This window comes from Arachis duranensis, chromosome 1 (genome assembly GCF_000817695.3).
Source record: "Arachis duranensis cultivar V14167 chromosome 1, aradu.V14167.gnm2.J7QH, whole genome shotgun sequence".
In the NCBI taxonomy this organism is placed as follows: domain Eukaryota; kingdom Viridiplantae; phylum Streptophyta; class Magnoliopsida; order Fabales; family Fabaceae; genus Arachis; species Arachis duranensis.
The window spans coordinates 28849130-28862630 of record NC_029772.3 but is presented as its reverse complement, the minus strand read 5'-3'; the positions used below and the strand labels follow the sequence as shown (position 1 = coordinate 28862630).

At 30.0% G+C, this 13501-nt stretch overlaps 1 protein-coding gene and 1 long non-coding RNA gene across 15 annotated transcripts; one reads left to right on the top strand and one right to left on the bottom strand.

Annotated features, from left to right (window-relative positions):
- Positions 1-2425: 2425 nt before the first annotated feature.
- Positions 2426-6631, top strand: LOC110279560 (uncharacterized). Of its 4 annotated transcripts, XR_008006637.1 has the most exons (5): positions 2426-2851; positions 3052-3202; positions 3344-3441; positions 4151-4293; positions 6020-6631. It is a non-coding gene; the product is annotated as an uncharacterized LOC110279560 (long non-coding RNA). The 4 variants fall into 4 exon arrangements; XR_002373159.2 differs by having other exon boundaries at positions 2426-3202; positions 4156-4293; XR_002373158.2 differs by having other exon boundaries at positions 2426-3202.
- A 2358-nt stretch (positions 6632-8989) lies between these two features.
- On the bottom strand, positions 8990-12568 carry LOC110279553 (uncharacterized). 11 transcript variants are annotated; one of them, XM_052254388.1, is made up of 9 exons: positions 12121-12568; positions 11612-11681; positions 11411-11496; positions 10466-10488; positions 10143-10196; positions 9974-10038; positions 9796-9873; positions 9382-9465; positions 8990-9295 (listed from the first exon to the last, which is right to left on the bottom strand). In XM_052254388.1, the coding sequence occupies exons 1-6, from the start codon at positions 12139-12141 to the stop codon at positions 10005-10007; spliced, it is 288 nt and encodes a 95-aa protein (XP_052110348.1). In that variant the 5' UTR covers positions 12142-12568; the 3' UTR covers positions 8990-9295; positions 9382-9465; positions 9796-9873; positions 9974-10004. The 11 variants fall into 11 exon arrangements, 5 of the variants coding, with proteins under 5 accessions (XP_052110348.1, XP_052110346.1, XP_052110353.1 ...); XM_052254386.1 differs by having other exon boundaries at positions 9796-10038; XM_052254393.1 differs by having other exon boundaries at positions 9796-10038; positions 10143-10187.
- Between the last annotated feature and the right edge of the window lie 933 nt (positions 12569-13501).

Genomic DNA, 13501 nt, shown 5'->3' with positions numbered 1-13501 from the left:
TTAATTACTATTTTTTTATTAAATTTTGAACTAATTTAACAAAAAGTTAACAAAAATAATTCTTAACACAAGTTAATCAAATATGGTTGTCATATATTATTATTGGATAGATCATAATTTTTTTAAAAATTTTAATTGTCAAGTCTATACTTTTAAGATAAAATTAAAATAAATTAAAATTTTAAATATTTGATTAACTTTTAAAAAATTTTAAAAATAAAAAATACATTTTACTCTTATTAAAATATATCAACTTAAAAATTACTTTTTTTCAGTTGACGTAACAAAAAGCTTATAATTCTTTTGAATAATTATTTCTTATTAAATATTAAAATTATTTCAAATACAAAAATCTACTGTCCTTTAATTTTTTTTCAAATGATACATGTGCAATAACGTTAACTAATATTTTCAAATTGTTAATTATTTTATTAATATACTTTATATAAATTAGACCATTTACTTGAATGAATTTTCTATGAATCGAAATCATCGATCTAACGAATATTTTAATGTATACATTATACCAATTATTAACTTATACGAAATAATATTTAATTTGGAGTCAATTTTGAGTCATTGTTTTTAAAATTTATTCTTATTAAATCATATCATTCCATTTCACAATTTATTTATATATTTATATATATAATAATTCAATTATATAATACGATGAATAGTTAAATACATAAACCGCGCATAGCGCGGGCACTAAATCATTAGCAACAAGAAAAGTGTAAAAAAGAAGTAAAAATAAAATCCATCAAGAATGTGAATTACAATTAAATTTGTATTTATCCAACTCAATCATATATTATGATGAGAGTTTCTTACTTGATAACTAAGATTAGTCCTTAGTTCACATAGAACAATATTCTGATAATTGTTATATCAAATTAGAATCAATTAAAGAGAGACTTCTTTGTCATTAGTCTTTTCTTTGACATGCATCAAAAAAGAAATATTTATTTAGTTATACTATAGAAATTGAAATCCTCTATCAACCTTTATGCACTTATTTATCAACAACTAATTGCTTAGTCATATCAAATTTTAATTCGATTGTTATGAAAAAAAATCTCAACGGTTAGAACTTAATTAAAAAAATAAAAATCATTTTCACTAATAAGCTTTGAGAATAAAAATACTCACCTTTATTTTGCTCCCATTCACCACCATTATCATGTATATTGGCATGAAGAGCTACCTAAAAAATAAAAAATAATTCAATTGAACAAAAGAGTATAACAAACTTTATTAAAACAAAATTATAAATTCTGACAAATAAATTTTCAGACTTTAGCCTTCTATTTTTCATTTGCAAACCACTTCTGTCGTTGATGGTGGAATGCAGAAGAAAAATTTTTGTAGATAACCGTATCCACTCCACAACAACAAATTCATTCAGCGACAAATTTCATACATTTTTGTTCGAATAGAAAAATGGATTGAGACCATTTTCTAATACAGAATAGAAAAGTATTATCAGAAGTTGTAGAGATTCAATAGAATTCAATGCAAATTGCCCACTTTAAGTGTGCGAAGATATGGCTATTAAATGTTGGTGATTTGGTAAAGGTGGAGTTTGATACTCTAATTTTTATATGCACAGATATTAAATGGATACATATGTGCCATCAAATTTTAATTAAAGAATTGTGTTTAGTGTGTATACAAACACGTGTATTTTAGTTTCTTAAGTGATCAACACGTATCATATTAGGTGGCTTCAATAGAGTTTTTTTAGTCAAATTTAATTATTTTTATTACATCAATTAGTCTTTCTTTAAAATTTTACTCTTGAATTAATCTGACATTTTGATACATTTAATATTTTAAATTGGTCAGGCCCAAACTAAAGCACATGACTGAATGTAACAAAAGATTGGATCGGATATAAATAAATGTTGATATTTTTTAATTACTGATACTTAAAACACATATTATTAGATTTTTTTACATATTTAGTTAAAATGTATTCTAAATATTACTAACTAAATAACAAAAGTGTAAATTAATAATATTACTTAAAATCTTAAAAGATATTAACTACTTTACATTTTATATATTTATCTTTTTAATCACTCATATGTTTAACAAATTTTTTTAATCAATATATATATTATTTTTTTGATAAATTAACTATTTATATACATTACTATAATAAAATAAATTAAAAAGTTTTTAAACATATCTAAATCATTAGTATACTAATAATTTTAACTGCTATTTTTAATTTATATATTATAAATTTTTTTAATTAAAATTAATAATTAAAAGTATTAATTTATTAATGTATCAATACACTTAAATCTTTTTAAATAAATTAACTACATGACTCGCGCGCAGCGCGGCCCATACTCTAGTTACTTGTATAATGATCATGGCTCCTGAAGCTATGTGTCACTCTCACATTAATTTGTAATAAAAAATTGAAAACGGCAAAAGCGTTTCGTTCTCGCCTTCATTTTCTTTCTCCATTCTCTATCTTTTGTTTGACGATGTCCCTCTCCTCTCTGTCTCTCCTGAAAATCCTAATCCCCTATTTCCGTCGTTCTCTCCTGGATTGGCTATTCTCTTCTTCTGACCTGGATCATTTCTCTCAATGCTGTGACCTCGATCCTTCTCTCTTCTCTGTGTGACACTCTCTTTCTCTCTCATTTTTTCAATTTCTCTCTCACGGTGTCGCTCTCACTATCAAACCTAGTTCTCTATTTGTCGATCGTTTTTTGCATTCTACTAGTTTCCGGAGGCATTGTGGAGGCCACGGAGGAAATCATTATGGCCAGTTCGCGATTGAAATGGGAAACCTCGGATGAAGGGCTGAAAAAGTGGGCGAAACACAGCAGAGGTCCTTTAATTCTAAATGTTCGCTCAGTAGAACAAGTTAGATATCAGATGTTTAGCCATCGTGTTTTTTAGGAATTTGTTGATATTATTTCAAATAAATGTTAATTACTATTATGTATACTCTGATCTGTTGGTATATGAAATGAGAATAAATGTTATTATTTGACACCTATTTCTGCTAATGCTCTACCGTGCTATTAGGTTAGGGTTTAGATAGATAAGAACCGATTTCTGGGAGAAATTTGGAGGAGTAACCAAAAGATATTTAGCTTTACAAGTTCGATTTCTCTCTTATTTCTGATTCTCGGATCTGATGATGTAGGCGGTGAAGATCTTCGATTAGATCTCGGAGGTTAGTTGGGTTTATCTTAATTTAGGATTTCTCATGTATCCTAGAAATTGTAAGTATTAGATTGAATTTGGATTTTTAATATGTAATTCATAGCAGTTTTGAACAATTTTAATTAATTTTTTGAACTCCATTTGCATGAAGAGAGATTGTTTTTCGATTTTCTATTATATGGAAAGGAGAAACAAGAGAATAAACTGAAGAGGGTGCAACAACAGGAGGAACGTGTTTAGCGTGTTAAGGTAAGAATCATTGTGTTTCTTTCTCAGAGAATATATTCAGTTAAAGTTTATTTATCTTCAGAAGATGAGAAGAATTTGATGAATAATATTCTCTTACCATTATAAATAAGATCTTTGGATGATCATGAACTCTAGAACAGCTTTTAATAAAATTTTTAACTTATAAGTGTTATAGATTCTGCTCCTAATTGATTAATTTTTCTTTGGAGATTAAAGAAATATACCTTTGTTGTACATAGATGCATACTTCTTTTAGCTTTGTTAGTTAAAACGTGGCTAATTTTTTGGTTCTAGCAGCAACTAAAACAGAAGCATGTGGAAAAAAACACAATAAAAGTGAGACACATAATAAAGAGTTATATACAATCCATATGAAAACACATCAATTGCTCTCCGAATATCCTAGAAATTGTAGGCATCAGATTGAATTTGGTTTTCTAATATGTAATTCATAGTAGCTTTGAATAATTTTAATTCTTTTCCTGAACTCTGTCTTCATGAAGAGAGATTCTATTTCGATTTTTTGTTAGGTTTTTCGTTTTCATTATGCAGTGATTTTATTAGGGTTTGCAATTGTGTTCCTGATTTTTCACTGGGGTTCCCGTGTTTTAAATATGAGTTTTGTAATTTTTCGTTGATTTTAATACTCAATTTTCTATAATGTACACTGAACTATTGAGCTATTAATACTCATACACACTTGATTTAGGGTAGGGTTTAGGGAGAGGGATGATTTGTGGGAGTGATTGCTGATTGGAATATGGGTCAAATTGAAAAGCTGGATTTGTGGTCATGGAGCTGTTTTTTCGCTTTCATGATGGCAATTGTGAGGTGATCCAATAGCTTCGACAGGTTAGTAAGCATTAGATTGATTTAAGTTTTCTAATGATATATTCATTCATTGGGACCCTTGCTCTATTGGGTCTTCCTTTATTTTTTTCAATTTGTTGTTGGAAAAAGCTATAGCAATAATAGAAGTATAATGTCTAAAATTAGTTTTAGTATTTAAAGTATATAACTATAAGTTCTGGAATCAATTTGGAAATATGGAAGTTTATTACAGTGCACAAAATGAGTTAAATAAACATTATTATTAGAAAACTGTCTCTTTTATATATGGTTAAAGGTTTTTTTCTTTATTATCTTTGTGTAATTTCTTTTTTCGTAGGAATCTGATATTGTCAATTATGAGTGTTTTTTTATTGATTTTTTAAAATGTATACATCATACTTTGCTTTACTTTTTTTTATTTATTTATTTTCTTTTAAAAGTTACCGGTATAAGCACATGAGTTCTTGATTTATCAATGTGCTCGAAGCCTACACCCGCCTTGAAAAAGTCGCGAAGTAACCCTTCTTTACCTATTTCCTTCATTTATTTATTCTAATTCTTATCTCATTGAATTAATTTATTGATATGTGTTTCGGTGCGTTGATATGGGGCTTTTGAAATTGGGAATTTACCTGGGCTATAAATACTTTGTGTGCCATTGTTTAAGAAATACGGTTAGAATTCAGAGACAGGAACATTTCACTTGGATGGTTCAAACCTTACTTTGTTCTTCGGAAAGATCTTAGGATAGATGCTACTGGTGTAAATTTTTCTTTTGTACGTCTTCTGAAACTCCTTTTTTTATCTTTGGTTTGCCTTAGTCACTAAACAAGAAGATGAAGAATATTTTGGAATTTAAAATTTAGTCCATGAAGGTGATATCTTTTTAAAGGAAAATTCAGCTACTTTGTTTATAATAATAGCTTTTTTGTGTAAAGAAATTAGAAATAAATTTGCAGTGAATTTCAATTCTGAATTAACAGAGGCTATAATGTTACTTTAGTTGTTTCAATCTGAAATTTCTGGTATTATACTATCCAATAAATATTGAATTATTGAAATATTAATAGTGTTGACATCTAAATGTATGTAGTTTGTGAATTTATTCTTGTGCTATATCTGAATTCAGCCATTGCTTCTTATCTGTATTTTTTTGCATGCCTATTGGTTAAAAAGGTCCCTATTTTTTTTTAAGTTTTTATCTTTTCTAGATATTTATTTTATTTTGACTGTTGATACTATATCAGTTTTTAATCTCTTTATTATGAATGGCATGTTTTTTTATCTTGAAACTTATTTTTCTCAATCTTAAATGATATAATTTTATGCAATTAAATAATAAAAAAATTTGGGTGGATATCTACTATTTGTCTTCAATACTCATGTTATTCTTTATCTTTTTTGTCACCAGTAGTTATTTATTTAAATTTGTGTTCACTTAAAAAGTTAAATCAAGTGTTATGTTATTTCTTTGCAAAACTAATGTGATTCACTTCTATATGAATGGTATTAACGGATGAAAATATTTTTGTATCTGTCTCTTGAGTGTTGATATTCTTGAATCTGACTATTGTTGACACTTAGCTACTATGTAATTAGTCATTTTATTACCTTGGTTGGGGGCATTGATAGATTCTTGCTTTTGCTATCTTCTATAATATTGTATCCTGCTGTCTTTTAAAATCTGTTGTTTATTCATACTACTTCTCTTTGTGGTTTGTGTTATATTTTTGTCCTGCTACTGCAGATTACCACATACTCCAGATATGGAGATTTACTCTATGAATGGGGTCAGGATCCCAATATAAAGAGCCTATGTTTATAAGTCAATTTTTCAATCGGAATACTACATTCCGTTTCAAATTGACACATCAGCAAATGGTGGAGATGAGGACCCTTCTTTAAAAGATGGAGTTTATAGTGCCAAGAGGGATGAAACCGTTCCTGTTTTAAGCGCTGATTTCATGTGTGCAAAAGGTTGGCGGGGAAAAACCCGCTTTAATCCTTCAGGCATCCGAACATTCATAAAGGAGTATGAACACGCTGCTCCGGCTAATCTTCTCGGAGGAAAGGGAACCAAAGTGGTGCTCATGTTGATATATTGGGAAACTTTGTACTTATTGAAGATATTATACAAGTAGCAGCAGGAGCCTTTGGTGAGGACTTAGGTGGAGATAGAGTTCACTCAGAGATTTTCAAAGGGTCTGAAAATATTAACTCATTGTAATAAATGTTTCGGCTGGCAGCTCTTCCTTTGTTAAATTATTTTTTACTTTTTGGATTATAAATACTCATTGTTATCTTAGTTTAACATAAGTATTACCCATGATGTTATAAAAAACTGTTGTTAGGAATTAAATGGAAATGTGCACTAATCTTTGATCATTTTAGCATTGATATTGTGACACCGAACCAATCATTTCTATGTGTTGTGAGTTTTCTGAAATGTTACCTGTTCTATATGTTTGTGTTAGCAATAATTTTAAGACACTTCTCAATTGTATCATAACATTAATAATTTCCTTTTTTGGTGCATGCGTTTATCTTCTTTTGTTAGTGCTGCTAATAACGCATATATTTAAAATGATGACAAGGCTATGTGTACACCACAAAATCAGTCATGATTTTCTATTCGATTGTTTATTTTTTTTATTAGATAAAGTAATTTCAAAAACATTTGGATCTTATTACTCTTTTTCATGTCAATTTGAGAGTGAAATACGCAATTCTCTTAATACACAATTTTGACATTGATGGCACAAAATTATAAATAACAATTTTTAACAAAAAAAATTAGGACATCATATATTATTAAGGTATATCAGAATAGCATCAATTTATAGATATTTGCTTGAATCTACATAACAATATAATTTTGTTATTTTAAAATACAAGGAGTTGTATTAACATTATACGCATACCCAAATTATTAGTTAATAAGTTGTCATCGAGTGGGTTAATAAGTTCGTTCACTTACCATATTTTCCAGGCTCTTGTGACTCAACTCGAACAGTTTACTTATGATTAGTTTATTTATTGTAAAGTAAGTTTAACTATATATTTTATAATAATAACTATATTCTCATTGTCACTGTTTACGGAAACACTAAGTTTTTTGCTGAATCCATTTTTGCAATATATGTTGAATATGTAAACTGTAAATAGGTAACAAAATTTTGCATAATGTCATAATGAAAAGATCAGCAACAGCAGGCACTAGACCATTCAATCCATGAAGTTCTCTATACTCAGAAAGACCAGCAAATTTTTTATGAAGCTTATACATACAAAATTAGTCACTTCATAATAACATAAACATTGAAAACACTATAATATTAACAATACACTTCATGAGTTCAAAATATGGTGACTGTTAATTTTAGTATCCCAATCACCCACATGCTTTAAAATCTTTCGATTGTCAAATCTATCTGGCGGTTCTGCAAGGAGTCCATCTTCAGAATAATGGTGTCATTTTCCTTCGAGTTATAAGTTTGACAAAATTCGGCCCAATCCATCCCGAATTTCGCTCTGTGTTTCTTCCTTGACTTTTAAGTAAATGAAAAAAAAAGACATTGTTGCCTCCGCTAGATGATGGACCAGCGATTTGCCAAATTGAACCATGTCCAAATGGAGTGAGATTTGCAGCAAAACTAGCACCTAGGTACTGCAAAAAATGAAGCATTGTTAGTGTTTTGGGAGAAATTATTAAAGTTATGTATCGTAAATGGATAATCAGAATTTGATGTGTTTACGTAAAGTTGATATGAATTATTTAGAATCAACTTACCAATCTACTTCCGGTCACGTAAGCACATGTCAATGTCTTCCTATAGAAAACATGTGGATTGCACTTGCTTGAGGATAGTTTAAATTGTTAGTCGTCATCCTAAAATTTATCTCGATATTATTTAGATATAAAATTTATGGATAAATACATAAATTAAGTGTCACATTACCTATTGTCATGTATTTCTTCTCTTTCAGAACTGTCTTCACTCAACTTAATGGTTGAATTGCTTTCATCACACATAATTATTGGATTGTTAGGGTTATTACCCTCCATTGTTGAATCATCATCCTTATCTGATGAGTCTTGAAGCTCTGATGGTTTAGACCCAGATAGTATCATAACATCAGGTGAGGAGGTGTCACTGTTGTAATCTAGATGAAATGCTCTTTTTATATTGTGCAGTGTATTTTGGTCCAATCGGTCCCCCACATAAAAGTTTCACAAGGTTTTTATTTATTTGTAGTAATTTTTTCTTATTTGTGGAGGTTTATAACCCCCACCAAATAGTTTGTGGAGGTTTGTAAAACTCCCAAAATTTGAGGTGCCACCAGGTCATTTGTGGAAGTTTTTAAAAACTTCCACAATTTATTCAGTGAGGGGTTTTGTGTGTATTTAGTGGGGGTTTTATATTAAACTTTTGTGGCAATTTTAAATTACTTTTGTGGCAGTTTAAAACCCCCACAAATTGATTTTTTAATTTAACAAAAATTAACTATTTTGTGAGATTTTCAAACCTCCACAAACTCTATAATTATTTATTTATTTTTAATTTTAAATCATTCATTAATATTATCTCATTTACATATTCTCAAATTATAAATTTATTTTTTAATATTAAAATTTAAAAACTAAATTTTTTATAACACAAATAAAAGATATAACTCTGTATATAAAATTATTCTCTGAATGCCAATTTCTATCACAAAACAAAGCTAACCTCTTTATTTGAATCTGTAATAATTAATGAAAAAAGTACAGAATCCAGCTATGATATATTACACAATGATCGCCACTGTCAAGCATTATTATGTACAATATATTATGAGTCTACATCATTCTAAAGCAACTCAGATCAGAAACAACAAAGATGCAATAGTGATACAAACAACAGCTATGGTGGCAACAATTGAACCTTGATCAAGTGATTTCTGTAAACTTGTTCTTGAGAAATGCTGGTAAGTCAAATACACTGCAATTAATAATGAAATGATAGCACCTTCTTTTGTGTTCCTGACAAAGACAATAACATTGAATCGTTTTATGAAAAAAGGCAATGGTTTGATAAACTTAAAACCCAAAAGGATGGATTTGCTTACCTAAATCTCATGACCTCATAATGGGAAAGGATGACCAAGAGAAGTGCTAGAAATGGCAACTCAAGTTCACCTTGAAATAAAGATCTAGCAGAAAATTCTTCATTCAATTAGTTTTTGAAAGTATGAAGAACAAAATAAACAGAAATTATTTGCCTTATTTACAGCAAAAATAAGATATTAAGCCCATCCAAAGGTTCCAAAAATAATGCTTATACCTAGTGGCAGAACTTAGCTTTGCCAAGTTAGTAGCTACATCATCTTCAATAGCATCACTATCTAATAAATTGGTAGCTATAATAGACTAGACCCTGTGTACTACTAAAAAATATATGAGACTTCTAGCATAATAAACTACAAAGTTATAATAGACTTCTAACATATTTAAAACAAAACAGGATATAATTGTTATCTTACCTCAACAAGCGCTTGTCTGAAAGCAATAGCAAGAAACTGATAAGAAAAATCAGTATCCACTTCAATTATAATTATTATCTGTCGAGAAATTAAAGGATAATATGATCAATGAAATTAAACAAAAGAAGAAGACACTAAAACAGGAATAAGAGGATAGGAAATAAGGTAGAAACTCAACATTTATTACGAAATTCAGAAGTCAACTGTTGTTATATTGAACTGGAACAAACAAAATCCAAGCCTCTGTTTGTGCGACAAGAAAAAAAACTTTATTGAACTGGAACAAATGAAATCCAAGCCAAATGAAAAGTGGTGAAATTGAATTATAAGAGCATGCATATGTATACCTTGGCTGGCTTCCATCTTGGTTGATCTGAGGAACAAACTTTATGCTGCAAAAGCTAAGAACATCAGAAATTGAATTATATGAACTAACTTGACTTTTAAGGAAGGCTGATATAGATCAAAATACAATCATATTTGAATTTGAGATTTTTCTTTGGTAATAGAAGTCCCATAAGATCAACTACAGAAATCTATATATATAATAAAAGTTACTAATTTTAAAGTGAATCAAAGAAATAGGGCACTAAAGATATATGATATTGTAAATCAGTGCAGAGTTATGTAAACAAGAAGGATAAAATTAGAGCTCTTAATAGGTTATTACCTCTTGATTGTTGCATGGCCCATCTGGTAAATTTAATTTTCAGTGCTTCAAATTGAACAAAAATGACTACTGAACAGGAAAGTTATCCAAAGCCACTATCAATAATCTGGTTTATTTATCTAATCAAACATGTTTTATTGTTCCTTATATATGTTTGTGTATATTAAGTAGTTTCATCAAGAAGAAGAAACACTTTGAATTGTAAATAGCTGAGAGATGACATGATGAAATGCATATATATTGTTACAATCATGTGGATCAATAATCAAATTATTAGTGTTAACCGGTTAACTAACTATGTCATCGTAATTATGGGCATGGATGAAGCCTCTAAGCATTAAAGCTATAGCTGTAATTGAGATTTACCAACTGAAACACACTACCGAGTAGAAGAGTAGAGTAAGTCACGCCATATATTTATTCAGAAATTAAAGTGTTACTCTTGAGTCTTACCAAATATGGTATGAGATGAAAGTTATAATGACAGATAGATGTCTTTAGTCCTTACCCTCATCAATTTGTGTGTCCAACTAATTATTATTACATGACATAATATTGCATCTTATATTATGGTACGTCTTATATTACATGACATAATTTGTATCTCTTTTATTAATGATCTAAATTATGATCTCTATTTATCAATCTAGTCTCAGAAAGACGGAACTAGTTGGCAAAGCTTTAAGGCATGCAAAAACAATTAGACATGTGGTGTATTGGGAAATTCCTAATGCACCTCATGAGAAAGTGTTGCTGTCCAACTTACTATGTCATAATAACTAATTCTAGGAAAACCATCAAATCATTGACCAAATGCAAAAGGACAAACTATAATATGGATGATGGATATAAAAAACAAATCTAAAAGCTAGATATAGAAGTAAGCCCTTTTTCAATTTATCAGGGCTTCAAAAGTGTTCAAATAAATATTAACATAACAAGTACCTGCAAGTCATCCAATTCGCCAAACGAGAATTCTGGGACATCTATATGGCCTCCAACCGACTTCTCTCCTCTCAAATTCAATTCCCCTGTTTCAATTTTGCAAATCAGTGTGCAATTCAAAAAAGGCAAGTAGTTGAAATCACACTAAAAATTAACAATTAGATTGAAGTCCTGAACCAAAAATGATTGATAGTGACTTACCTTTGACCTTTAAAGTCAACTCATATGTGTAACCAACTCGTTTTTTATTCCAAACTATCACCAAGAATGCCTAACAACAATCACAAAGTACTAACTCAACAGTTAGAATGACAAAGTACTAAATCAGCAGATAGAATCACAAATATATTTTCCACTCAACACGTAATGCATTACGTTGTAGTAATCGACAACTCACTAGTCAAGGTCCTCCTAACACTATAACTTAATTACCTCCACCATAAGTACCTGCAACTATGATATACCTATACCTAATTAGTAATTAGCGTTAATGCAACTAGATAGATAACTAATAATAATGAACTATAGAGGCAGATTTTTTAGGATGATTATTATTATTATTGTTTAGGATGTTATCGGTGGAGGTATCTTACAACAAATGCCCTGTTCTTATTTAGAATCGGTGAAAGCTCAATTGTCAAAAACCTCATACAAATAAAGATCCTAGTTCAGTTCATGGAAACCTTTACAAAGTAGGAACAAATCCTCACCTCAATGGCTCGAAACGACATGAGAATTAGTTTCACGAGATTTAATAGCTTCGATCGCACTATCGCAGCTTCAATCGAAGCTTCCAGAATCTTTCGCTCACTCGCCTTCTAGATATACTCATCCAGAGCCACCGAGTTCGCGTCCAAAGTGCGCTCTGAGTGCTTTAAGCCGCTGGGGCAAAAGTAGAACCAGCGGCAGCACCAGCCGTGGAAGATGACGCCAAAGCGGAAGATCTAAAGCATTACTATCCCGAGAGGCGAGAGCTCCACGATCACCTCGTCCTCCATTCATAACTCCACCGGCGACGCTTTGATGGAGGAGATATGGCGGCAACGGCGGTGAGGAGATGAATGGCAGTGGTTGGAATCGAGATTTTAGGGTTCACACTCTTCTCGTTCTCTCTCTCAGAACTCTGCTGATTTTTTTTGTATGCTCAGTTAATATTTGTTTGGATTGGGCTTTTAATAATTAATTGGGTTAAGACTATTATAATAGTGGGAGTGTGTTATATTATTTAAAATTATCACAAATAAAATATACTATGGAGGTTTTAATAACTCCCACTAAAAAACTTCCAAAAAAAACAAAAATTTTGTAGTGTTTTTATCAGGAAAAAATTTAATTGGTTGGTTCATTTCATTGAAAAGTGAAATGAAAAATATCCCAAAATTCGCATAGGTAAACTGTATAGTATTTCTTCTCCCGACAAAATAAAAATCCCTAATCAACTCGAATGAACCCTTAGTTATGGCCTTCTATTTATTTTTACTTTTTATATCCAACACTAAACAATTATTCCACTCATCAATTGCATAGCATGAGGACCCTAATTTGTGACCATAAATTACTTCAAAATACGGTGGTAGAGTTCTGTCTCCCTATATTACATGTTACAGTTCAAATTAAATGTTGCAACTCATGCTATTTACGATACATGACATAATATTACATATATTTGATTACCTACCCGTCATATAGTCGAAACCTCAGAGTTGCTTCTTTTCCTTTGATCCAGTATTTTTGGGTTGCCATAAACCTCCATAGAGTATATAACAGCACCATCATAAGTTAGTAAGATTTCGATTATTTACATTGTAAGAAATGGACCCATGCTGACTTAAGTAAATAGTAATCTTTCATTGATATATTTAAGCTGTATAAGAACAAAAAAAAATGTTGGCTATCATAGTAACATATAGACTACAAACATCATTAATGGAATATGATTGTCCGATGATTATTTTGAAGCCATATACAAATTGTAGAAACCATAGTTAATTTCAGTTCCCGTGATAAATGAATAGAGTGGTAAAGAAATCTAAACTGAAAAATCTACAGTTAGCCAATGACATAAATTACTTCAACCCAAGCCAAGCTTGA

Excerpts from the sequence above, each read along its gene's own strand:
- LOC110279553 (XM_052254386.1), bottom strand. The coding sequence starts at position 12,141 with ATGTCGTTTCGAGCCATTGAG. Across the intron at positions 11,497-11,611 it reads GTTGACTTTAAAGGTCAAAG|GGGAATTGAATTTGAGAGGA; the intron begins GTAAGTCACTAT and ends AAATTGAAACAG. Across the intron at positions 10,197-10,465 it reads GGCCATGCAACAATCAAGAG|CTTTTGCAGCATAAAGTTTG; the intron begins GTAATAACCTAT and ends TGATGTTCTTAG.